This window comes from Neophocaena asiaeorientalis, unplaced genomic scaffold (genome assembly GCF_003031525.2).
Source record: "Neophocaena asiaeorientalis asiaeorientalis breed wild unplaced genomic scaffold, Neophocaena_asiaeorientalis_V1.1 scaffold171, whole genome shotgun sequence".
Classification (NCBI taxonomy): domain Eukaryota; kingdom Metazoa; phylum Chordata; class Mammalia; order Artiodactyla; family Phocoenidae; genus Neophocaena; species Neophocaena asiaeorientalis.
Window position 1 is genome coordinate 9,444,686 of NW_020174013.1, and position 27,365 is coordinate 9,472,050.

Below are 27,365 nucleotides of genomic sequence, written 5' to 3' on the forward strand. Positions count from 1 at the left end.
GCCAGGGAGCCAATATTCTTGGGGCACTTGGAGACACCTCTAGGCCATTTAAAACTACAAACTGAACGTCGTCAAGGGCCAGTGAGTGCTGTACAGACTATGAGGGTGCATCCTTAACCACACGGCCCCAAATGAATCTTGGCTGAAATGTATGCTTTATACTTTTTTACCAAGTTTTAACAGCAGATAGTCACAGCCAAAGGTGTGTCCACGTGTGGACCTGGGCAGGCCTGGGAGGGTTTCAGGAGGCAGGTGTCAGCACCGCCCTTCAGAACTGCCCAGAAATGTCTCCTTCCCTAAAAAGAATGAAGAAATGCTGTGTCTGTGAGGCTAAAGCTATGAAACAAATGGTTCCACCTGGTCTTGAAATAGCCTTAGACAGAGAGCCTGCATCCGGGGGACTTTTCCCAACCACTTTCACAGGGACCCTTCAGCCTTCCCATGGAGCACCACACAGGCCCAAGGCAACGCCCCATGTTGGGGGCCTCCATGCTACGAGGGACTTGAGCAAAAGGGGACATTTCCGGTCCTGCGACTGCTTCTCAGGGCTTTCTGCTCTCTGTGGATTCCTCAGAGTTATTGTTCCACAGAGAATTTCAGGCCTTGTTTGAGGGGAAACTTTGAAATCTGTGATTCCTAACTTAGCAGTGAAGTTGCCACCCCTTCCAGAATCTGCTCCAGTGAACTCTCTCCAGGAAAACCCAAAAGTGCCCATACATACAGCACCCTGGATTGTACTGCATGAGGTCCCCGGAAGCCCTGAAGTCCCTCGTCTAGTACAGGGGTTGACAAACTCTGACCCACCGGCCAAGTCCAACCCACTGCCTCTTTTTGTGCAGCCCTCAGGCTAAGAATGGGTTTTACGTTTTTCTTCAGCGGTTGAGGAAGAATGGTGACATTTGACCACTATGAGAAGTTCGAATATCTGTGTCCATAAATAAAGTGTTACTGGGACGCAGCCACTCGCAGTCACTGACACTTTGTCTAGGGCTGCTTCGTGCCACACAGCAGAGGGGAGTGGTTGTGACAGAGACCCCGTGGCCCACCAAGCCTAAGATATTTACTAGCTGGCCTTTCACAGAAAACGTGCCATCCATGCTCTAAGCGTGGGCACCCAGGTCAGGAAGTCTTGTTTGAAATATTTTAGTTGTACCTAAAATGATTGAGCCATGGAATACACAGGTAGAAGCAGCTTTGAAAATCACCCCAACAAGCTCCCCACTTTATCAGGGACCACATTCCCTGCTTCTGTGGGAGCAGGGGATACAGGGAGTTGTATCTTGGGTTCCCCTTTCAAGCTTCTGTAGGTTTCTAAGCTGGCCCTGCCTTCCAAACGAACCTTCAGGTAGAAGCCCCAAAATTTTGTTTAAAAAGCACCATAACAGATGTTCCAAGTTTGGTAACAGCTTCTTTATAACAGGGATACCTGCCCTCCCCTGTAAAGGAGACCCCAGAGGGCTGAGTCTATAGACTCCTATAAACCACTGATTTACAGATAAATTGTAGTTGGCTGAACTCCTTTGGTCCCTGAAGTACTTCTAGGTGTGAGGGAGGAGGTTAGTGGTAGCTAATAGGAGTTTCCAAAGCAACTCTTCAAATGGAATTTGTAAAACTGTGGACTTTTTAATAATCTGGGAAACGATTACGAGGGAAAAGGAGAGAGGGGGAATAGTTGAATTCCATCAAGCAGTGGATTTGACAGAATTCAGCTGTAGTTGGTTGTTCAGAATGCCTCTTGGTCTGAGGGACTTAGTCCATTTAAAAAATACATTTACGGGCTTCCCTGGTGGCTCAGTGGTTGAGAGTCCCCCTGCAGGGGACACGGGTTCGTGCTCCGGTCCGTGGAGGATCCCACATGCTGCGGAGCGGCTGGGCCCGTGAGCCATGGCCGCTGAGCCTGCGCGTCCGGAACCTGTGCTCCGCAACAGGTAGAGGCCACAACAGTGAGAGGCCCGCGTACCGCAAAAAAAAAAAAAATAATAATACATTTACATATGCAGACTGCCTCAGGAGTGAAGCGGCTTTCCTTCAGACATGATTTAGATGAGGTGGTGGACCAGATTATGGGGGAGGGGGCATTCGACCTGAGGCTTGGGTGGCTCCCCATCTCTGTATGCTAGTAGCAGAGGCCAGCCTGCTGCCATGATTCTCTCCTGTGGACCAGGGAATGGCCAGGAACCAAGTGGCTTCCCATTTTTACATGTCATGAAGCTAATCATTTGTGCCTAAAAAGCAAATGGGTCTTGATTTTCTTTTTCCCTAGAAGGTGGAAACAGCTTTACTAAATAGAGGTCACAAACTGGAGGACCGTACAACCCATTCAACCAGGCTGCTCTGTTTTTAATTGAATTAGTTGGCAAAAATTAGGAGATCTAACCTGAAAATGCGTCTGGGGTATTTGTTGGGAATTCAGGAGACCTAGGAACCCTGGGTCTGTGTCCCTGAAGGAACACATCAGCTGCTGAGGTATGCGCTGCCCACTTTGCCCCCAGCTCTACAGCTCCCTGTGGACACACACACACCCTCCGGCTCATTACAGAGGAAAGAAGAAATGATGTCATAGCCAGCACTGCTAGACGTAAAATTCGTCTTCTTTCTTCCTTTTTGTTTTTCTTATCTTGCTTTATTCCAGAAAGTTTAAAGACAGCCCACTAGGATATACAAAGAACATACTGTAAATGTAGTGGCAGTGAAAATGAGGAAAGACAAACAAGGTTAGGAAGGCAGTAAAAGGATCAGGAATGGCCTTTTGGGTGGGTCACAATCCTGGCTCTTAGCTTTTGAGAGAAGACTGGTTAGTCCTAGCATTTGGAGTACACAGGAGATGAAAGCACACAGGTCACCCCGGTGATACACTGATTATTCTGTGAACTGAGATCAGGGATCATCCCAAAGACAATGCTCTTTGTTCTAACCATACTGTTGTGATCAATATTGACAAAGAAGCAATACTAATAATTTACATTTACTCTCTGCTGTGTAATGTTCTCATCACTTAAATGTATTATTTCACTTAATCCTTATAACAAGTATATGGGGAGGACTACTAATATCCCCATTTTACAGATGAGGAAACTGAGGCACAAGAGAGAATTCATGATTTGCCCAAGGCCACGAAGTTTAGCGTGCATGCTAAACCACTAGGCTACGCTGCCTCTCAGAGGGCGACATCTAAAGAAACCAGTGTGGTTTGCCAGTGAGCTCTTGGGTATCCTGATTTTATAAAGACCGATATAAAATAACTAAGGAATGGCATGAAATTCAGAAGGAATACCAGTGTATTGTGTGACCCTGAGGGGAAGCTGAATCCAGAACAATTAACCCTTAAATAGGCTTTCAGACTACAAAAAGTCCCTTTGAAACTGCTAAGAAAAAGAAGGAAGAAAGAGATCCACTGCTCCTTTACACAGAGGGACTCAACAAGGCTGCATATCAGAATCACTCACGGAGCTATAAAAAAAAATTGCAGGGCTCCCCTGGTGGCGCAGTGGTTGAGAGTCCGCCTGCCGATGCAGGGGACGTGGGCTCGTGCCCCGGTCCGGGAGGATCCCACGTGCCGCGGAGCGGCTGGGCCCGTGAGCCATGGCCGCTGAGCCTGCGCGTCCGGAGCCTGTGCTCTGCAACGGGAGAGGCCACAACAGTGAGAGGCCCGCGTACCGCAAAAAAAAAAAAAAAAAAAAAAAAAAAATACAGAGGTCTGGGCCCCACCCCCTGGACATTCCAGTTCACGAGATGTGTGTTGAGGCCCATGTGTCCATATAGATGCATGTTTGTTTCTGATGCACAGGCAGGATAGAGAACCACTGACTGAAAACAATGACAAATAGCAAGGCTGTTATTTTGCCTCTAACTTTTCCCCAAAGAGAAATATCTTCAAAGATTAAGGCAAAAACCACTCTTGGGTGAACTGAAACCCCAGAGAAGTGAACTAATGAATTATATCTAATGAAGTCACCTGGGAGCTATATCTCACCCAGGCCAGATCCTGGAGCAGTTACACTGAGTCTCTGGGGTGGGTGTAGCATCACTCATTTAAAGTTCCATGGTGGTTCTGTTGTACGGCCGAGTTTGAAAGCCACTGTGCCAGGCCCAGGTGAGTTATCTCTCAGGTTAGTGAAGAATCAGCCGTGCCCACTATTTGGTTATTTGGATTTGATGGAATGGAGCAGTGGTACCAAATGGTGGGACATGGGCAAACAGTCTCCCAGTATTCAGAAAGAGGGAAAATGAGGTTTGGGATACTCTGAGATGGATGTGATTAAAGCAAGTTTCTAGAAGGTTTTTTGAGAAGATAGTTTGTGGACACTTAGAGGAAAATGGTAATTGCTTGGAGCGAATTAACTTCACCTCTAGACTAATAGATGAGAGAAATGCTGCAGGCATTGTGTATCTTTATTCCAGCAAAACAACTGAAAGTCTTGGATAGCATCCTCCTGAACAAGATGGAAAAAGTGACCATGGCTGGTTGATTCACAGTGGATTTAACACCCACACCCCCAAAGTGGGCTGGTGCGACTGGGTAGGTCAGCTTTGTGAGAGAGCTCTTTGCAGAGGGCAGGTCAGACGGCTCTGAGCCTGAACTTCCCTTATATAGTATTTTTATATGCATCTTGTGAAAGAGATGGGAGGCATGCCAATCAGATTTTAGGATGACAAAAATCTGAAGGATATGGCAGAAAAGATGGATGACAGAATTAAAATGGCATTCTATAGTACTTTAGAGTTTACATGAGGTTTACTTATATACTCTCGTGCAGTCCTCAGCAAGCTAGGTAGATTTATTATCCCCACTTTCTTGGTAAATAAACTGAGATTCAGAGAGGTAAATTACAGAATCATTATTTATGGTAATCTTAACAACCTAGAAATAAGTACCACCATAAGAAGAAATCAACGTTAAGTGTCAGAGGTTACATCTGGATGCAAAAAATCCATTTCAGAAGTTGGGGGTTTGTATTAGTTTCCTAGGACTACCATAAAGTTCCACACGCCGGGTGGCCTACAACAACAGAGATGTATTGTCTCACGGTTCTGGATGCGAAAGTCTTTGATCAGGGCACCTGCAGAGCCGCGCTCCCCCTGAAACCTGTAGGGGAGGAATCCTTCCTTGCCTCTTTCAGCTTCTGGTGGCACCAGATGTTCCTTGGCTTGTGGTAACATCACTCTGCTCTTCGTGTGGGTTCTCCCTGTGTCTCTTCATCCGGTCCTCCCGCTGTGTGTGTCTGCCTCTGTGTCCAAATTTCCCCTTCTTATAAGGTCACCAGTCATACTGGATAGGCCCCACCTTACATCTGCAAAGACCTTATTTTCAAATAAGGCTGAGGTGCTGGTGGTTAGGATTTCAACATAGCTTTTGGGGGAGACACAGTTCAGTACATAACAAGGTTAAATTGGATTGATAAAACTGTAAGAGCATCACTGTTTTATCACAGTTACCTCAGAAATGATAAAACAGTGACACCGTCTTAAGACATTGATTTAATTTGAGAGTTTCCACCGAGTAGAGGGTCATGCCACTTCCCTTGGCATTGCTCAGACCACGGAGTCAGGGATCGAGCCATCAGTTCTGGCCACCACATTCTAAGAAGGAAATGGATTAAAACATGGTAGGGCACCACCATGGCAAGAGAGGCGCTGTGAAAGCTTCCACCGGCAGCCTAGACAAACCCTCCATGTGTCTCGCTCTGTTTTTCTATATAAGGAAAATCCAAAAGTATGATCGATTCTTGGTTAACAAAATTCAAAAGGGGGGAAAGGGATAGAAGAATATGTTGAGAGAAATTTCTAGGCAAATGATAGTTGACTTGAATTTCTGTTCCAACCCTCGTTTTTGTCAGGCAAAACAACTATGCAGTTATGTGTTTCTCATTTCATTTAACTTCATGGGTGAGCATGTGTGTATAAGCATACACACACGTACTTTGTCAATATATGGGTATAATGAATATATGTGTATATGTAAAGACCCAGTTAACTGATGTTAAGCAAGCATTCTAATTATTTAAATTCTCCCTTTTTCTTTGAAGATATTTAAAAGAAGAAAGAGCTTAGATAAGAATATTGACATTTCAGAGCTAAGAGGAATCTTGAGCTTGACTGTTGCGCAAATAAAAGGATTTTGAGCAAATGAATATTAAGGGATTGCTGTGTGCCCTGCTTTGCAGTAGGTACCTTGAGGGATACGAGAGGAAAATGTGACACACATAAAAACATGACAAGGAGGGAAGTGCCGTGGGGGACTGCAGGAGGGAGGCTGGAGTCAGGGAGACTCAAGAGGGAGGTGGAACCTGAAAGCTGGATTTTTGGAGACCACGTGGAGACAGCATGTCTCCCCAGAAAGTTACGGTCACACACATGGGTCCGGGGACCCTGGCTTGTGGTCAGTCTCCTGCCTATGCCCTTGCCGTCACGCCAAGCACAGATGAAGAGGTGGTGTGGGACCAGCACGGTGACTACAGGCCCGTGCTCCGGCCTGTAAGACCAGGGAGTTTTCTCGGTGCTTTAGAACAAAGTCATCTGTTGATCTCGTAATCAGATAAAGACAGAAGCACAAATTCGCTGGCTCCTCTGAAAGCTTGTATTTATGACTTTAGTTCAGTGAGGGCTATGAAAGAATCGCACCAGCCAGACAGGAAGCGAGCGTACAGGCAGCCTGCACATGTCCGCACTGGGGTCCAGACACTGCCACAGTCGGCTGAGCCTCCAGCCCTCAGTGGCCTCAGGGCGATTTAAAAGGCAGGCCCCCTACCTTTGCCTCTCAAATGCAGTTTCTCAGAGGCATCTGGAGTGACGTGTATCTCTGTTTCCGTAGTTCTACCTCACTCCCCTGCTGCAGGTGCCAGAAGTGTGCCCTCCCCCCAGGGTCAGCCCCAGACCTCAAATCCAAGACCTTACTTCTCAATGAAGCCAAAGGGAAGAGAAATGTTGTTCTCCCCTGACACCAACTGCAAATACCCACCAAGTCCGTAAACTTCTCTTAGCCCATCTGTCTTGGTAGAATTTGCCCAAACCCTGGTTCATCCTCTTTCTTTCTCAGACCAGCAGTCAAGGAACCCTAGTGGCCCAGGCTGACCACTGCAGGGAGAGGAAACCCCATTAACCAGCCCTAAGCCTGCCTGTCTCTCAGGGCACTGTGGGGCAGCCATGGGCTGGGGTGCCCTGCTCCAGGCTCTTTGTGAGTCAGACCTCAACCTTCTCCAAACAAAAACACCCTCTGGCACAAGAGTGCCACAGGTTCTGAACCCAGATCACTTCAGTGGCTCTAGATAAAGCAGCAGCAAGAGACGTGCATTCGATTATTTTTTTCCTCTGATATTTCTTGAGCGCTCTCTATGTGCCAGGCAGTACGCCATCCCGGGGATGGAATGGCGAGTTCAACCCAGTACCTGCCCCCAGGAGCGCACAGATTAGTCGCAAAAGGAGGCGGACACCCAGGGTGGTAAGTGCCGTGATGAGAGTTAGGAGAGGTGATAGAACCCCCATAAGAGGCCTGGAGGGACAGAGGAGGCTTCCTGAAAGCAGGGCATCTGAGCCAAGATGGGAAAGGTGAGCAGAAGTCAGCTCGGTGATGAAGACGAGGCAGGAGGCAAGGAGGGGAGAGGGTGCTCCGGGCCGAGGACTAGCTGAACAAAGACTCGGTTGCGGGAGCAAAGCCAATGAGTCCAGAGGACTTCGTGGTTCCCCCGGGCCCAGGAGATGAAGCTGGGCAAGTGGACAGGCACGAGATCCCAGAGGGCCTCAGAAGTGGGTAAGAAACGGAAGCTTTTTCCGAGAGCAGTAAGCCACCGTTGGAAGAATCTCAGTGGCTGGAGGAAGCACGGGATGTTCAGGCAGGCCCTGGCTCAGCACTAGTTCAGGATTTGAAAGCATCCAGAGAACTGTGGGCTCAGGCCCTGCCCTCACGAAGCTCACAGCACCCGTGGGCAGATCACATGGGCTGTGCTGGGGAACACAGCCAAGAAGAGAGTGAGGCATGCCCACGGCACACGGTGCTAAGACTCGGAGGCAGGGTAGGATCCCACATTTATCGGGTACCCATTGTGTGTTGTGGTCCGCTCGGAGGCACCTCACATCTGGCATCTCATTTAGTCCTCAAGGCAATCTGTAGGGTACCTGTGACCACCCCCATTTTACAGATGAAAAGACCAAGGCTCAAAGAGGTGACCTTCACAGTGTCATCTAACCAGGATGGGAGGTCAGCCGGTGCTCTTTCTCCTCCTGCATTCAGCCTTCCTTCCGTGTGGGTCAGAGGATGTGGGAAGGACTTAATGGAGGAGATGAGGTGCGAAGAGTTAGAAGGCTCTTCCACTGTCCCAGTGTCACCTCTCAGGCTGTGCGGTGGGGGCCGAGAGTCAGGCATTTAGATATTAGGAGAGGCACATGGGGTGACTAAAGATCCAGTTAAACAGGGAGTGTCTCTAGGAGTTTACCCATCAGAACCTTGGAGTGGAGTCTCGTGCCAACTCTGTAAGGGAGACAGCAGCTTTCCAAAGAGTAAAACCAGTGAGTATAGGATAAAATCCCCAGTCCTCTCTCAATTTGAGGATGCTGTACTGCTTCCAGCGGTATTAACAGGGGATGGGGTTTCTCGGAAGTACTTGCTTTGGAAAACTCCCTAAGCCTCTAAGGTTAATTAATAGTCAGGAATTGTTAGTTATTTGCATTGGGAATGAGTGACTGACATGCACCTAAGCTGTCTCCAAGGGAACTAGGGCCTGGGCCGGGTTGCGTAAGGGGTGCGTGAGCCAAGTGTGTTCTTCTGTAGAGCTCTTGAAGAATGGCACACTCGCTCCAATGCCACAGATGATTCTGGGACCACTGGAAAGCCCAGAGCTGAGCTAGATTGCTACCCAAGCCAGCCCGCCATGGAGCTAGAGGCCCTCTGGGAATGACGTCCCTAGCTGTATTGACTGAGCCCGATTCCCTGGTAAGCAGTCAGCAAGTTGGGACATTCAGACATCCTGTGGAAGCTAGCTCCGTCACTATGCTCATTTGACCTCAGGAGAGGAAACCAGTTTCCATGACTAATGGACACAAATGATTGAAAGGTGAAGCACAAGTAGTTAAACAGGGGAGCGGATGCCAGAGTGTTTACAGGTTTCCTGAGGTTCTCTATACACCGGCTCCCCTCCCCCATTAGTGACCAGTGAGAGGGAGCCAGGAAGGAGATGGTCCTGCCCCTGAAAGTACCTGGGCATAGCCCACCATTGGTGGTGTTACCAATTGAGTTTCCCTCCTGCCCTATTCCTTGCCAATCTTCTTCACCAACTCCCGTCCCTGGTCCCCCTCTCCTCCTGCCCCCACTGAGGATGCCCCTTGGTCGCCTTCTGGGATGGTACTCAGTGCTTCCCAAGTCTTAAAGTCTTGCTGCCACCTTTTCCCCATCCTGCTGCTCCCCCAGCACCACGGGCCCATACTCTATAACCCCTCTCCAATCAAAGTGAACCCATCCCTCCTTCGATAGGGATCTTCAGAAGAGGCGTCACCACACCCTTTCCCCAGGCACCTGCCCTCCCTCGTCCCTCATGCGTCACTTGGGTTTGGGCTCTGTGGTTCTCCTCTGGAGTTCCTCTCCATGAGGGCCCCCCCTTTTCCTCGTGCTCTGTACACACTGGAGATGGAGAACGCGTCATCCTCTTGCCTGGGACCAGCCCTCCTGTAGAAAAGACTAAGCCACTCCTCAGTTTTCCCATCTCAAGGGGCGACACACACATCCTGCTGTGGCAAGTCCTGTTTCCATCCCTTGGGCTTTTCTGTGTCCCCCTTTTGTCTCCCCTCCAAGGTCTCTGAGACCTACTGAACTATGCAGCTCAAGGCCAGAGAGAAGACGCCAAGCAGGACTGATGGGTGCTGAAAGATGGGAGAGACTAGCTCATCTCCGCTCTGTGCTGTCCATCTGATTCAGATCTCAATCTGGGGAAATTTGAAAACAGACTCCCCTGCCAAGCTCACCTCACCATGTCACCACTCTCCCCAGCCCACAGACCTCTCCCACCATGCTGGCTTACCAGCAAGTCGTTCTGGCTGTGCTTCAGCCTAGTGGTTTGACCTAAATGTCTCGTGTTTGAATTTGACTCTTGCCGTGTCTTCCCACGTCTCCAGCACCCAGCTTTCCAGACGTTCTGCACCACGGGAGACATCGTGCTGGGAGCTGGATTTGAGTCTGGCTCCGCTCTGAACTCATTGGGTGACTCTGGGCAAGTCACCAAACCTTTGTGAGCCACGGTTTCCACATCTGTAAAATCAGGATAATGACACCTGCCTGTTCCAAGGATCAGTGAGCAAATAAACGTGAAGATGCTGTAAACTGTAAAGCAGCACTTCCCAAACGATGTTCTGCAGAACTTTGCTCCCATCTTCTTAACCATCTTCCTCTCTGCCAAGGTGCCTTCCTCCCGTCTCTACCAACATGATTGTAACTCATGCTTCAAGTCTCAGCCGGGCCCTGACTACTCCATGAAAGTTTTTCTAATGATTGCAGTGTGTTCTAGACGGGAATACTGATTCCCGATTCAGCAGTGAACCCCCAAAGGCAGAGAGCATTATTCATACTTGCTGATTTTCTCCAAAACCCAGGATTTGTTTGATTGATGCCCTCCACCCTCCACAGACCATAAGCCCAATTTTGGTAACTTGAACCTCCAGCTGGGTATGGGTCTTTCTGAGCTGGGAAGTCAGTGGTGGGCTTGCTGATGTATTCACTCACTCAGTAGATGCTTAGTGCAGGGGACTGCTGGGGACCCAAGGCGGAGTCAGACAAGGCTTCTGCCTTTAAGGAGCTCATGGTCAGGACAAAAGCATTAACAATTCACTGCAAGTCAGTGTCTTGAGTATAATAATAGAAATAATGTGGGAACACAAAATAGCAGGTGAGGATCAAGGGAGGCTTCCCAGAAGACGGTCCCACCCCCCATCCCATGCATCCTCCTACTTATAGAGAAGATGACATCTGGAGCAGACGTGGCAAGGTAATGGGGGGTTTACCTTTATGGAAGAAAGACCACTGGAGACCTTGTGGGAGGGAGATTCAAGTTCACTTCCCGGATCACAGGAAGGGAGGTCTCAGTGGAGCCAGAGGGTTAGGGCAGGTGCTGGAAGGGGGAGTGTCCGCAACACACACACAGACATGCACACACACACTCCACCCCACACACACAGTCTATGGGAATCCCACTTCCCTGCTTTTCCATCATACCTCTCACCCCGTCTTCCTTCTCACCTGGACTCATTCTTCCTCTCCAAGTCCTCCATCACCTCCCGGTCCTGGGGCCATTCATCGTTACCTCATTGGAACAGCTCGATGTCTGCTCTCAGTAGCTAGAGGTCTGCTTTGGCGAGAGGCTGGTCAGCGCGATGCCCACTCCCTGCGGGGGGCCCTGGGGAGGAAGGTCAGCCTGGAGTCAGTGCTTTCTCTTATCTTCCCACAGAAAACCAAAAGAGACGTCAATAATTTTGACCAAGACTTTACCCGGGAAGAGCCGGTACTCACGCTCGTGGACGAAGCGATTGTGAAGCAGATCAACCAGGAGGAATTCAAAGGCTTCTCCTACTTTGGTGAAGACCTGATGCCCTGAGAAGCCGCTCCAGGTGGAGTTCGGTGATGCTGCAAGCAGGGGCGCTGGGAAGATTCCTATTTTCCCGTAGGACGGTCTTGAACTACTTCTCCTCCCCGGAGCCCCAGTCCCTTGTCCACCCTCTATTTATTGCATTCCCTGCCCCCAGGCCAGCTCCTCCCTCTTCCCACCTGGTGACCAGAAGGCACTCTTGGTTCCTGTCTCACCAGTAATGCAGAATCGCGTGGCGTCAGCAGTTCACTGGACCCAGTGCCGAGTCTGGTCTGTTGGCAAGCCTGGCTTCACTCCACGGGGGCTTCTGGCAGGGAAGCGACTTCAGGCCTTTTACTGAAAAGAAAAGGAAAAATAAAACAACAAAAAAAAGCTAACGAGACTCTGGCTCTGCTCATGGACGCAGAGTCCTGACAACTCTTGTTTCTCATCCCTCCAGTCCCCCCGCCTGCCACCATCTGCCATTCTATCCAGTAGAAGAGACTGGTGCTTCTTCAGCCCAAAGATGGGCGCCCTCAAGGCATGCCCAGGAAGGAGAGAGGCTGGGAGATGCCCGGGTTGGCTCCCTGTGTTGGTTTTCTCTGGAATGGCTAATTCTCGCTTGCTTTGGTTTTAGCTTCGGGGCATGCCAAAGTTGTGTGAGCATGTGTCTCGTGGAAGAAATCGCTCTCCGTAGAAAAAGAAATTTGATTTTGAACTCAATTAACATTTGAAAAATAGATGATCAAATTTGCTTTCTAATTGGCCAGAAGATATAAATTCCAGTGTTAATACAGGTATATGTTAAAGGGCTAATAAATCATCGTCCAAGGTTTATGCTCTTAATGCTTTCGTGGCACGCGAGGCTCTGTGAATTGAGAGAAAAGGAAACTAGTAGTGCTCTTCGTCATTCAAGTTCTGCCTGAACTCCAAGGCCACCTCAGAGATGGCCGAGGCCCTGGGGTTCTAGCAAAACTCGCCTCCCAAATTCTCCTTCCAGTTTCGTCCTAAGTCCCCAGCATCAAGTCTATTTATTTTCTGCAGCAGGGTGCAATTTTTGCGCACTTCTCCCAGATGGTAGTACTACTGTGTTGTGGTTTTTAGACATTAAACTTGTAAGGTTAAATATGAAATATCTGCTTTTGGAACATGCAGAATGAGACTAAACGTGGGTTATGCAGAGGGTATCAGGAGATGGAAGAGCGACTTCTTTGAAAACTGACAGGGTGGCAAGATGCGCTCGGAGTTTTGTTTCTGTGTGACATGGAATGGCGACTCATGTGGACACTATTTAATGGATGTGACATTACCTCCTGTAGATATGCTAACAGTGTTACATTCTTTGATTTCCAAGGGTTCTCTGTGGCTTTGTGTACATGTTTCCTGGAGGTCGTTTGATTATCTATTTTACTGAACCGATTTAGCAGGGAATGGAATCCATTCCAACTGTTGCACGTGGATTTCCCAGCTGCCCCTAAATATATATAGTTGTGAGTGGCAAAGTGGCACTAATGAAGCTTTTTGCCTTTTGTACATTTGAGACTTTTGTATATAGTGTTTGCTGCAAGGCCTGTGGAATTAATTCATTGAATTTAGAGGTATCAACTGCTGCATGTTCAGGCATATTATAAAACTTTAGTCTATGAAAGAATAATTATAATAATGTCCAGGTGCAATAGTCTCTGAGTGTATTGCTTCAAGTTACCGAGAGATAAGGTGTGTTTCCTTCTTTCTTTTTTTTTTCTCGGGGAGGGTGGTGAGGGGTGTTCTTTGTACTGTTTATTTCATTTTGGTTTATTTTAAAAGATGTAAACTCACATAGAGTTCTCCTGCGCTCTGTTATGCCCTGATAGAGATGGGAAAGAGAAAGGAATGTCCTGGATGGTGGTTTCAAAGTTTGGTCGGTGACTGGCTGCGGCCCATGAGCTGGTGTCCATATGTGTATCTGGCTGGTCACGTAGCCTTGGTTACTAGTGATGCCATTCAGTTCTCTTTTGTTCTGATTTTTTTAAAAACTCAGGTGTAATTATTAACTGTTCTTATGATAATTTCAAATATTATGCTGTATCAATTTGTGTGAAGAGATGAAGAACAGTAGGTTAATTGATCTTCGGTAACTTGACGTACTGGGGAGAGACTGTCTTCTGGAGTTGAGGACAAGCACGGAAACATCTTCATGGTGGCATCATCTCATTCTTTAGGAAGACATGACAATACTGCCCATCTTACTCATGCATCACCACTGCTCTCTGTCTTCTCCTCTGCTTCCTTCACCCTGATGGACTTTGAAACACCAAGCAAACTCTAACTATAATGCCAACTGGCCTTGTCCAAGGCATTCCCATGTCAGCAGGGGTTGGGCCTTCCTAAAGGACAACTGGCATTTTCGTTGGGAAGTCAAATAATAATACATTCCACCAGGCAGCTCCAGGCAGCCACTCAGCGGGTTGTCTGGCCCAGAGATGCCCCCTTCCAGCCCCCAAAGCTGGGCTGGCTGGGATGCCTCCTGTTTGGGGCTGGAGCTCATCAAGTTCTCACACAGGCAGATTCAAATCCCATGTAGTCTATAGAATAAGGCTTGTGTGTTCCGTGAGTAGTCATTGTTTCATTTTAGCTTTCACAAGAGTTTGGAAGCAGATACACTGTTTCGTTTCTGCCAGTTCTTTCTAATCTTTCCAGGTCGCTCGCTCACTTTTTTTTTTTTTTTTTTAAGAAAAAAAGGGGGACGGGAGTGCAAAAAAATGCCCCAAAAATATATGAAGGATAGCTGTTCTCCTGTGTTCTCTCATAATGGACTTTGTGAAGTGGAAACATTTTTTTTTTCCTCCAAAGGTGAAAAAACAATGCATTCTTGCTTTAAAAAAAAAAAAAAAGAAGAAGGCTAAAAAATTACCTCTTTTTAAATTATGTGCAAAATAATTCTGGCTAAATATAAAATGTATTCAATTTTAGGGATTTTTTTTTGTATTGTGATGCTTTATTTGTACATTTTTTCCCTTTCTGGATGTAATTTTAATCTCTTGCCATTCATTAGTGTTATTTCATTGTAAACATTATTGTGCCAAATGTACTGTATTCAAAAGGATGTGAACGTGTATTGTTTCAGAACCTAATAAATACAATGACGTTAAATCTTACTTCTCAGTCCTGATGAACATCTTTATCTCCTTGGTGAGCGTCAAGGTGGCACTAGTGAAGCTTACTGCCTTTTAGACATTAGGGATTCCAACTTCCCAAACCTAGATGTGGTTTCAGCTTTTCTCTTACCCTTTGAAGATGCACAAAGGATGCAAATGACCATATTGGCAATGCCCAACGCCCACCCCTGCCTGGCCTCTGTTTCGGGGACTGCCAGCCAGAGGCGTGGAGGGCGCCTGAGCAGACTGGGTGTGGCTCTGGGCTGTCCGGGTGTGGAGCTGCCCTGGAGTGCCAGCAGTTGGGCAAGCAACACAGGAGCACTTCGTTTTCATCTTTCTAGAGAAGCAAATGCTGGATCTCCTTGCAACCCATTCAAGCCTCTTCAGGACTCAGTTTCTGACCGGCTGCTCAGAACTTTAGGCCTTGGGAGTCCTAGAAACCCATGCGAGGCTGGGAGCCCCTTGGAGGCTGGGCCTGGAGCACAGGCTAGCCAGTGGGGCTCCATGCTTGGCTTGCACCCTCCCTGCCACTCAACCAGCGTTCATGGCCATCACAGTGACTCTGAGCTCTCCAGGTTCCTCCTTCACGCTGGGACTCCTTTCTCACACTCCACTCATGTTGCGCTGCTCCTGCTAGGCTCCTCCGCTTCTTTCTCCAGCATAGAATTTTCAAGAACGTTTGAAACCCAAAAGGATGCTCTGGAGTACACCAGAAATTTCAAGTAACCAGAACTCCCTGTTTCTTAGGAGCTATGGGCATGATTGCAGTTTTACGATTTGTCATCCTCAGGCCATCCTAAGGAGATGGACTAACTTATCACCCTTTCAGCCCTTACAATCACTTCAGAAGCCCTCCCACGACTTTGCTATGTCATCCTGAAGGTACTCGCCTCTCAGTCCCCTCTCCCACCCCCACCAGCAACATCGTCTGCCTACCTGGAGATGTAAGCATGGACCTCCAGACCCACTCCAAGAAGAAGGTTGTATTTATCTGTTTTTCTCTCTGGTTCAGGCAGCTGTTTCTAAGTAAGTGACCATCCCAGGAGAAGCAAGCTTCCCGCCAGTGTGTCTGAGTTTAAATAAAAAAAGAACTGAATTAAAAGATGCTGTTCTTACAAGGTCAGAAGACACCTCCAAGCATTTCACTGAATGAAATATGACCAGTCTACGCCTCCCTTGTCTAGTGGTCCAGAAGAGACAGCTCCAAAGTCCCGGAGATGAGGAAATCCATCCTCCCAAAATCTGTGTGCTCCACAAGTCACACAGAAGCTATAAGAAAGGTCAATGGCTGATCAGAGTCCCTGGTTTGGAACCTCTTCCCTCAATCCCAGCCATGTTCTGGGAGAGGAAGCCAAGCACTGCCATGCCTATTCCAGGAAAGCCATGGCCACTGGTCCCTGACAAGTGTTGTTAGGTGGCTCCGGAGCTCCTTGAGGAGAGCCTGTCTGTGTGGCTTTGCCCCCGAGCTGAGAAACGGCAGGTCTAACAGATTTCTTGCAGAGGGAATCTCTGGGAAGATTGGTCCTTCTCTATTTCCTCGTACCTGAGTACAGTCCAGTGCTTGGATTACTAGGAGCCTGAAGATCTCCATGCAATAAAATTACTGAACCACAAAGCATGCATCGCCATAGTGCTTGCGGTCACAGAGAGGTGGAGTGAAAAGAAAGGCATGTGTCGCCATAGTGCTTGCGGTCACAGAGAGGTGGAGTGAAAAGAAAGGCATGTGTCGCCATAGTGCTTGCGGTCACAGAGAGGTGGAGTGAAAAGAAAGGCATGTGTCGCCATAGTGCTTGCGGTCACAGAGAGGTGGAGTGAAAAGAAAGCATAGAAGCCACATCACGAAGTCTGTTTTTCACTTTGAAGTTCTTTAGCCCAGACAGTGATACAACTCGTGTGGTATGCCTTAAGCTAGACCTGAAGGAAGATCAGCTGTCCTAATCAGGAATACACCCTCCAGGGATGGACAGCTGATTGAATAAGTAGACAGTGTTTATTCAGAAGGTACTACAAGTGCTTCAGCTCTCTTTTAACTCCCATCCACTCCTGGGGGTTTTGTTATTAGCATAAAGAATGCTAGAAAAGGATTCTTAAGGAAACCCATAGCTTGTTAATTAGCATAAAGGATGTCAGAAAGGTGACATTAGTGATGTATGAGGTAAGTAGATTGGCAAAGATATTTTAAGACAAATCTCCATAGTAAAAAAAAAAAACCAGGATATAAGAAACTAGAGAGCCTTCAATTTCCCTAGTAATCAGGGAGATGCAAATTTAAATCAAACTGCAATACCACTTCACACCCACCAGAATGACTAAATCAAAAAGGCAGACTTACCAAGGTTTACTAAGGATGTGGAACAACCGAAACTTTCAGTGTCTCACGTTTGAGTATAAAGTGGTACAACTACTTTGGAAAACTTTGGCAGTATCTACTAAAGCTAAATATGTATACCCTTGACGCAACAGAAAATTTATCCGGTGAAAAAATGAATTTGGGGATGTTTATACAATAGAACACTAGGTAGACATGAGAATGAATGATTTACAACCACACACAACATCATAGATGAACCTCACCACACAGTATTGAGTTTAAGAAGCCAGGCACTGTACAGACTGTGCGATTCCATTTACATAAAATACAAAATAGACAATCCGTGCTGCTAGAAATCAGTCTAGTGGTTGCCCTTGGGGGAGGAGAGGCCATGACTAGGAGGGGGCATGAAAGGGCTTCTGGAGAGCTTCTTTAGTTTTGTGTTCTGAACTGGCAAACAGGTATGTTTACTTTGTGATAAATCATTGAGCCGTCCCCTTACGATCTGTGCACTTTTCTGTGTATGTATTGTATGTCAGTAAAAAAGTTTCCCCCCCCCAAATCTAGAATGCCCTTGTTCTGTCACCCTTAGGGCTGGCACCCAGGCTGGATCTGTAAGCTGTCCGCATCTCCCTGCTGTCCGGGAGGCATCTTGGTTCTCTTACTCCCGTAGACAGCCTGATCCTATGGCTGGAATAGAGTGGCATTTGCCTTGGGTGGACCTTTCCTGCGAGACACTATTGGAAACATCCAGACAGACAGCTGGAACTTCATGGAGCTTTCAGAGCGGCCCCAAGACTCTTCAGGGCCTGCTTGCTGACAAAATGTCTACATATCTCTGAATGTGGTCTGTGAGGTCATTAGGGGGCAGCTAGGCTTCCCCTTTGGCAGCTACTGGGATCTACCCCAAAGAGCCCAGGGTGTGCATCACAAAATTGGCTTAGGCAGTCCACAACAAGCAAGGTTTGGTTTCATTGCTTTCACCTTGGGCAGGTAACTACCTTTCTAAACCTGTTTCCACGTTTATAAAATGGCTATAACAAGACTGAATTTTCAAAGACCTGTTCTGAAATGTCAGTGAGATAAAAGTCTCCAGAGCGCTGTGCCTAGTACTGTTGCCTTTGCAGGAAAAAAAAAAAAAAATGGGGCTTGAGAGGATGGTCATGTCCCAGGTCTTGGGTGAGCCCCTGGGATGGGCCACCAGGTAAGGGTTAAGAATTCAAGAGCGAGTCATAGTGGTAAAAGGTGAAAGCAGGTTTCCTTAGAGAGATATACATTCTACAGACAGAATGTGGTCCGTCCCTGAAAGTGAGAGTGGCCCCGAAATATGGGGTTAGTTTTTATGGGCTGGGTAATTTCATAGACTAACGAATGGAAGGATTATTCCCACTATTTTGGGGAAGGGAGTAAGGATTTCTAGGAACTGGGCCACTGCCCACTTTCTGCCTCGGAACTGTCGTGGCACCTGGGAGGGTGTCGCCGAGCATATGCTAATGCATTACGGTGAGCATATCATGAGACTCAAGGTCTGCAGGAGGTCGAACCTTCAGCCATCTTGGACCTACTTGATTCCAACCAGTTTATGTCGTGTCCTCAAAGGCTTTGTCGTTCTTTTCAAGGTTGTGCCCTGATCCCTCCCCTCCTGTCTGTCTCATTGCTACTATTTCTCCTCCTCCCCACATCCTTCTCATCTTTCAGTGCCCTCTCACCACTGCCTCTTCCAGGAAGCCTACCTGGATAACACAAACCTGACCCGTTTCTCCGGACTTCCCTGGCCTCATCTGCAGGGCTTTGTCCCTTGCGTCTGCCTTACGCTGCTCTTCTGTATCAGGCCCGGTCTCGTCTCCTGCTGTAAGTTTGAAAGTCGGGACCTTGTCTTTGCAGCTTGTGCTCCCTTGCTGCCCCCAGAGAGGGTCCTTCATGGCGTGGGGTGTGTCAGGTGGCCCAGGAGTGCTGAGGGGCAGGACGCCGGAATGAGGAGGGGAACACAAGTCAGAGAGAAAAAAGAAAGGTGGCTCTTGTCTATACCAGATCGCTCTTCCCAGGATGCGGGCTGGGCTCTGATCGAGAAGGGCAGTGCTGCGGTAACCCTCACATCATGTCTCAGCAGGGGATTGTCAAGGTCCCGGAATCCTTTAAAGTAGTGTGATGGTCTCTGCAGGTGGTACAATCTCTGAGAGGGCCCAACCCTCCTCTTGAGTAAAGACCCCCTTGTCTTTGTGTAGGATGGGGGAGTTCAGCTTTCACTGCCTACTTTCTCAGGGTCAGGTAGACACTGCCTGAGGGTTGAGATCAGACCAGCCTCAGTTCTAGGACCCAAATGCTGAGTAAACAATTGCAAACCTCACTGCTTCTCAGGCTTTCTGCACTTTGGAGCAGCTACCCTCTTTGGCTGTCGTGAGAGGCTCTGAAAGGGCCCTTTCTGGGCACCAATTGTAGATTTTCACCCTTCATGCTTCCGTCTTTAGGTTGTTAATCACTTAAGTGTAACATGTATTATCTTCGTTGTTCCAGACATTGTGCTAAGTACTTCACGTAAGTCATCTATTTAAAACCTCACAAAAAAAGCACGTGGAATAGATATTCTAGTTATCCCCATTTTACAGATGAGGAAACTGAGGCTCAGAAATTATATAACTTTAGTCCTTACAACTCCAGGAAACTGTTGTATTCTTATGCCCATTCTACAATAAAATCAATTGCCCAAATTCTCAGACCCAGTAGAAGCTGTTTGGACAGGACATAGTATTTACACATAGGACAGGTGACAGAACTATTCATCCACTCATTCAATAAATTTATTCCACAAATGTTCATAAAGTTCCTACTACATGCCAGCCATTCATCTAGACATCACTAAACAAAAATCTGCATTCTTACAAATCTTACGTGGGGGTGGGTTATTGACAGACAGTAAGCAAGAAACACGACCATTAGTGTGAATTATATAATGTGTTAGAAGATCCAGGCCACCCCTAAGGTTTGAAGCAAAGGTACACATGGAGGTCCAGACCAGAGGGCTGAATATTTTTTGTTATAAATCAAGTTATTGTTAAATAAAATATGCTCTAGCCTTGTCCCTTGACAAAGACACCATCCTAACAACGTGGAAGGCCAGGTGTGAATTTGGAGAGCAGGAGGAGAGTGGGAGGAGAGAACAAGGGGGCAGAGGGACTCGTAAAGGAGGAGAAAGACCAGGAGGGAGGAATGGGCAGTGGCTCACTGCCCTGGCAACGTGAGTCCGTGACTCTGTGCCCCCAGCCGTGTCAGCCGCTCTAAGGAGGTCCCACTCCCAAAGGCCCATCCTAGTGGGCACTGTTCACTAAGAGGCAACAGTAGTGACCCACAACACAGCATATGAACTCAGAGCAAGGGGGGGACTGGGTAGTCCCTCCCTTGTAGCCCTCCCATTTAGCCAAGGCCAATTCCTCCCCCCGAGCTCAGCCCCACCGTAGGGGTGGGATCAGAGGGCCTTTTTCTGGTCAATACCTCCTTCAAAATCGTGGTCCATGCTCATGTCCTTCTTTAAATGGCCCTGCTTTGCATTGCACCCATCGCAGCTGTGCTTGGGGGTGTTTAAACTGTCTCTCATGTGGATATTGGGGTGAGGTGAGGGCTCCTGGGTGATCCCTGGCAGGGGAAGAAGACAGAGTCCAGCCTGGTGAGGATAAATGCCGCCACAGGCAAGGGGGCTGGGGCCGAGCAGGAGAGTCTGTTCTCCCAAATCACCAAATCACTAGGCAACAGGCAGTTAAAGAAGCGAGGAGAGCGGGGTGATTGCTAGAGACCAGGATATGCCTGCAGGGGTAGAAGGGAGGGGAGGCAGGGGCCTGGGCAGGAGCCAGCAGCAGCTGCTAGGAGAATTATTTTGGCAGAAGTGGAGCTGATTAGATCGCTTGGGAACAGATGTGCCCCTATCTCTTGCCCAGGTACCCCTCTGCCCTGCATCGGAGGGAAGGAGACTGGCTGCCGAGGTGCCTTCCCTGGGCCAGCTGGGCACCATTCCACTGGGGAGGTGGTCATTATTAGGTCCCCCGTTTGAGAAGTGAGGGTTCTGAGGCAAAGTCAGGAAATTCTCCAAGCCATGCAGGCAGCCCCTGGCAGATCCAGGTCGAAGCCTGTGATTTATATCTGCCTCCAGTTGGGGCCAAAGACTTTGCTCTTCCCACTGGGCTCTTGGCCGTTGTCCCAACACAGGTCCTGCGTGCTTTTGGTTTCCCTCTTCTAAGAAATTCCACCTCCTTGTGAAATGATACGATTGTTTGATGGCATTACACTGTGTTGCTCTCTCTAAAGACTATGGACGTGAGCACTAAGGAAGGTGCGGCTGGGAAATCGGGCAGAAGCATCTGGGGACTCTTATTACTCTCCTTTCCCACCTTTTTCCCTGTGCCACCTCCTAGCAGGGCCCTGGCAGCTGGTCCTCAAGCCCAGCAAAGCCTACATCCTCTACCCTCAGACACCCCTCCCACCACCAAAAAAAGAAACCATCCCTATGGACTATTCTAAGCAGGAAGCCGAGTTTTCAGTTCACTGGAAAACAGGAAATGCCTCCAAGGGTCTGAAGTCTTTTTAGTCCCTGCACCCTCCATGCAGGGTCTGCATCCCAGGCCAGCTGCTGAGGACGACGCCCTAGAAGCAAGGTCATCCCAACCCCCAGCACCGAGAGTGTGATCCTTGGTGCCACTCAAAAGCCCTCTCTACTGTTGGAGCCAGAGCTGACGTCATCTGCTGCTCAGGACACTGAACATTCTAGACCAGGCAGGAGGGCTCGGGGTTCCAGGGATGCAGCGCGAAGCACCACAGAGGATCATTAGCTTTGCAAGGAGCAGGTTCTGACCATGGACGGAGCTCTCACCCCAGCCAAAGGCTGACCGCTGATCCCCGCCAGATGGATCTCTAAACCCTGCCAGAGACTGGCTGACCCCCAGCAAAGCCTGACTCCCTAGCCCTCTCCTATAGTTGACTACCTCATCCTGGCTCTAGACTGACCCTCTAACCTTGACCTTGTCAGAAGCTAACCTTTTTTTTTTGCGGTACACGGGCCTCTCACTGTTGTGGCCTCTCCCGTTGCGGAGCACAGGCTCTGGACGCGCAGGCTCAGCGGCCATGGGTCATGGGCCCAGCCTCTCCGCGGCATGTGGGATCTTCCCGGACCGGGGCACGAACCCGTGTCCCCTGCATCGGCAGGCAGACTCTCAACCACTGCGCCACGAGGGAAGCCCAGAAGCTAACCTTTAATACTAGCCACAGCAAAGCTTTCTAACCCTGGGCACAGACCAAACTCAAGTGCTTGCCAGCTTCCTCATCCATTCACAATCATCACTGAGCTTCTGTGGAGTTCCATGTGCTGCGAGCCCAGCACCGTCCTCACAGACCCTACAGCCTGGGGGAGGAGGTGGGCCCCACACAAGCTTTAATCAGATTGTGAGCTGGGGGGAAGGGTAAGCAGAGGCTTGTCGGACACCCCGGCACTGTCTCCAACTTTGCTGGGTGACCTTGGGTTGGTCACATCACCTCCTGGGCCAGGGTCTTCTGCCTTCCTCTGCAGTGGGCTGGTGTGTCTAGATGGTGTCCAGGATTCAAGTCCTCAATAGCACATGCCAATGGTGGAAGCCTAGACCACCCTAAGCGTCTAGGATGTGAGGCATCATCACTAAGGTTGGTGTTACTCTTGCGAGTAGGAAAGCCAGACTCAGGAAGATACAGGCAATCAGGCACCTTCCCTTCCGCATGGTAGATGGGGATTCTCCTCTGTTTGAACATTGGTTTCCTGCTTCCACTACAGACAGTGGGGCCCTGATTGGACACCATTGATTCTTCTTCCTGCCTCAGCTTTTCCGTCTGTAAAACGACCTGTGACACCAGCAGTTTGGGAACTTTGGAGGCAAACAGAGGGGCCTGTATGAACATGTGGTGATTCAGACAGAAGACTTTTCACTGACTGGAAAGCAAAGATTCTGGCTGTCTTTGCGTTAACCTAAATGTTAGAGGAAATAGGATGATTTATGATTAAGATCACCTAGGGCCTGGCACGGTTTGATTTCCCCAGAGGGCACTGGGATGGGGGTGGGCAGAGTGTGGATGGCTGTGGAGGGAACAGACTATTACCTCAAACCTTGTCCCCACCTGCCGTCATAATCTGTCATGCACTGCCCACTGCCTGGAAGTCTACTGTTATGAAGAAGTAGCAACGTCAAGAACAGGAACTACATGCACATCACCTGCGTATCACCTGTCACTGGCCTACGTCCTTTACCAGCACTCTTCCTTGAATCAGCTGAGAGCAGGACCCTGAAAGAAGAGCAGATACTGACTGGGAAAATCCACCGGAGCAGCTGAAGATAGATAGGTCTAGAGTAGCAGTGCTCAAAGTGAGGTCTGACGACTCCTGAGGCTCTCTAAGATTTTTTTCAGGGAATGTGTTAGTTATCTCTTGGTGTGTCATAAACCACCCCCAAAACTCAGCAGCTTAAAACAACAAATATTTATCACCTCACAGTATCTCACAGTAAGTCAGGACTTAGCTGGATGCCTCCCCTCAGGGTCTCTCCCGGGCTACCGTCAGGGTGTGTCGGCTGGGGCTTCAGTCTCATCTGACTCACCTGGGGGAGCCTCAGCTTCCAAGCTCAAGGCCGTGGTTGTTGGCAAGATTCAGTGAGGAGCTTCCTCACTTGGGGCCTCGGTTCCTCACTGGATTTTGGCCAGAGGCCTCTATCTGTCCCTTGTCAGGTGGGTCTTTCCATCCTGAAGCTTGGAACATGGCAGCTGACTTCTCTCCGAGCAAGAGAGCAAGAGAGGGCCCCCTCTAGACGGAAGCCCCAGTCTCTCTGGGATGTAATCTTCAGAGTGTCATGCCATCACTTTTGCCATACCACTTGTACCACTCACTTCCTTGGAGTGAGTCATCTGACCCAGCCTACACCCAAGGGGAGGGGATTACAAAGGGTATGAAGATCAGGCAGTGGGGAGCCCTGGGAGACACTTTACGGGCTGCCTGACACAGGGCATCTGCGAGAGTCTTTCTTTCCAGCTACCTACCTCTGGGATACTTGACTTTCTTCCCATGCTTCAACCAAAACACACAAGAGATTTCATGCAGAAGCACATATAAGAATCCAGCTGGGGCTTCCCTGGTGGCACAGTGGTTGAGAGTCCGCCTGCTGATGCAGGGGACACGGGTTCGTGCCCCGATCCGGGAAGATCCCACGTGCCGCGGAGCGGCTGGGCCCGTGAGCCATGGCCGCTGAGCCTGCACGTCCGGAGCCTGCGCTCCGCAACGGGAGAGGCCACAACAGTGAGAGGCCCGCGTACCGCAGAAAAAGAAAAGAAGAATCCAGCTGTCCTGTATTAAGCTCACAGTAAAGAAACTTGTACAACTAGAAAACAATGCCACTATAGTGGTAGATATAACCCACATTGATAAAAGCTCTTTGGGGTCGTCATATTTCTTAAGAGCATAAAAAGGACTTGAGATCAAAAAGTTTGAGAACTACAGGTCTGGGAAGACGGAGCTAGGACACGGCCCAAGGAGGGCTGCCCTGGGTGGGGAGGGGATGGAGGACACTGTGAGAAGCCTCTCAGCCAAACGCCATCAGAGGCCTGGCTGCCTGGGAAAGGGGTGGTTAAAAAAGAGCAAGTGAGAGGAAGGGGCTACCGTCTAACTGTCACTTTCTTTAGTTGTGCCCCTCTGAGGGTTTGCCCTTTCTGCGTCTGTGTGCAGAGCTAGGTTCCCCATGCACAAGCATTAGCTGGCGTGAGCACACGTGTGCACGGGTGGATCTGCGCGAGCATGTGTAGGAGTTGTCGTGTGTGTGCCTGTACCTGTGTGCGTGTGCCTGTTTAAGCAGGGGTGTGCCTGGGGCCCCTGGGAGTGGGCAGGGCCTGGCCAGCAGGCCCAGGGACACCCTGCGAAAGGAGAAGGGGCAGTGGAGGGTTGGGTGGCACGATCACCACCACCATGGCTGTGTGTCCCTGTAACGCCCTCTGTCCTTAGCCTCTGCTTTCAGCACGACTCTCAAATATTATCATCTTCTGTGGGAACTTCCTGATCAGCTTCCTGTTGTTCTTGGACTTTTCTTTTTTAGTTAGACTTTTTTTTTTATGTTGTAATTCTTTAACCTACCTTTTTATTTTGCCCGGGGAGGCACTGTGGTCCCCAGCTACCTCTGAGAGGGGGGAGAAAATAACCTGCCAGGGCAGGCCAGGTGCTTGGCTGGAGTTAAAAGCGCCCAGGAGTTGGGACTGGGGAATCAGCTCCTCTTTCCATCACGACAAACTAATCCTTCTAACCCCCCAGCTGATTTTGTAGAAGATGTTCAGAGTGAGGGGTGGTGGGAGGGAAAGAGGCCTGAAGGGGAATGGAATCGGCCTCCCCAAAATTTGTGTCTTCGGCACCAGGATCACATTGAGCTGATTAGTTTGAGAAACAGAGATATGGGAGAAGTTGTAAAAACAGAGTAGAAGTTACTCTTTGGTAGGGAAATTTATAGGAAATCTCCCTTTGTGAGGGTGTCCACTGTCAGTTCTCAGAAGAGAGCCTTTACCAGAGAGAGATTTTCCCACCTGAGAAACTGCAGAGCAGGGCAAACTTAGTTTTCCTTACATTTCCCCTCTCACCTTCCCGGATTGCCTCCTCCCGCAAAAAGCCCCAGGCCCCTGTCCCTTTCCTTAGCTCAGGATGCTATAGAAGCCTCAGTTGTCCGTGCCGTGAGTCTCCTATGTTTGTGGGGCTCCTGTGTGTAGGTACCAGCATAATTAAAGTGTTTTCTTCTCCTGTTAATCCGTCTAACATCAGTGTCCTTCCTAGACCAGTCACAGAAACCTGAAGGGTAGAAGGGAGAAGGTTCCCGGCCCTGCAGCCTCGGGGCAGACTCCTCTGAGGGTCAGGGAGGGCCCGGCTAGGGCAGTGCCCCAGGTTTGCAGAGTCAGTGATTCAGCACTTCTGCCCTCCGCCCGCCTTTCCTGCCACCTCTGAAGCGGCAGAAGGGAGTGCGGAGTGCAGCTAGCAAAGAATTCAGACAGCGGCTAGGCCCGGCCTCACCTCAAGGCGGCCCCCTCCCCCAAATGGAGGGGCCTCTGCACAGACTTGCCTGTGCCCTGGCTGACCCTCTGCTCCTGCCCTTCCTTTCCCAGCCACCCGCCACTGAATCAGAGTCTTCTTTCAAGTTGCCTTCAGAAGGCCTTTGGGAAGCCTTCCCTGGCACTCCCAGGCCAAGGGGAGAGCTTTGTCCACAATGCCCCTCCCCTGGGACCGCCTCCTCAGGACTCCCATCACCTGCCCCAGTAGCCAGTCCGGGGGTTGAACCATCCTTGTTCTAACCCTCTGGATTCCCTGTGTGCGCCAGTGGGTCTCCAGTTGCCGCAGGGCCCTCCCCTGAGACTCCAGCGCAGTCCCCTGGGTTTTGAGCCTGTTCCTCTTTTCTCCCCACTTTTCCTCTAGATGCTCCCAAGGGTGGGTCCCAGTCTGGTTTTCTCGCTGTTACTTGTCTGGGCTGTGAGCTGGCACAATTAGTCCTGACTAAGGATTTGTTTTTCTTGTTGTTTACTCTCCCAGTGCGTTGATTCAACAAACTCACCCATATTCAACTGGTAATAGCTGATGTGCTCCCCGCAACCCCAACAAAGAGATGACCATTTTAGCTGGAGATAAAACCTAACCCAAAGGAATAAATCTGACTGTGGAATTCCAGGCACCTTGGAGGAGATGGGGGGTGGCTGCCTCTTTCACTCCTGCTTAAGGCTGAAGCCAGCTGCAAGAGATGAAAGCCAGGCCACTCCGCTTTTCTTGCCTGCCTAGAAAGGGAAACCAGTCTCCTCCAACCCCCAAGGTGGCCCGAGAGGCCCCCACATAAATGGGAAGTGACGTTGTCATTTCCAAGTATCATTCAAGTAAAAATGTGGATCCTTGGGCTCCACCCCTCAACCTGTGAAGTCAGATCTGAGGGTGGAGGGTTTTAAAGGTGGTCTGGTGCACAACCAGGGCTGTGAAACTGTCCTCCTGTGGACAGGGTGTCCTGACTTCTAGCTGAGTCACTGCCGTGGTAGGTGCCCCATAAATGCTCGAAGAATTGAATGAGAGGCAGGGAGGAACAGTGCAAGGAGCACGGGTTCTGAGCTCTGCCACTTTCTGTGGGACACTGGGCAAGTTTCTTGCATAGGCCAAGTAGAGACACACCCCTGCCTCACAGGATTATTGGCAGGGCAGCGATGCCAAACGTTCCTAGGATGGTCCCTCATGGGACACAGGGGAGTCTCCAAGAACGGTGTGCAAAGAGAAACCTGTCCGCCTGTCTTCAGGACCTAGGGAGAGCCAGCATCCACCATTTCTAAGTGCGTTTCCTCCCCAGCTTTGGCCTAAGGGGGCTCCTTGGA

At 49.3% G+C, this 27,365-nt stretch overlaps 1 protein-coding gene across 3 annotated transcripts in view; it reads left to right on the plus strand.

Annotated features, from left to right (window-relative positions):
* Positions 1–27,365, plus strand: part of PRKCE (protein kinase C epsilon) — a 646,138-nt gene that overhangs the window by 489,758 nt on the left and 129,015 nt on the right. For 2 of the 3 annotated variants that reach the window (XM_024753627.1, XM_024753628.1), the window contains one exon: positions 11,427–14,680. The exons of the other annotated variant lie outside the window; for it this stretch is intronic. In XM_024753627.1, coding sequence (XP_024609395.1) covers positions 11,427–11,573 — 147 coding nt within the window. In that variant the 3' untranslated portion in view covers positions 11,574–14,680. Of the gene's footprint in view, positions 1–11,426; positions 14,681–27,365 lie in introns of those variants that run through there. 3 annotated transcript variants of the gene reach the window in all.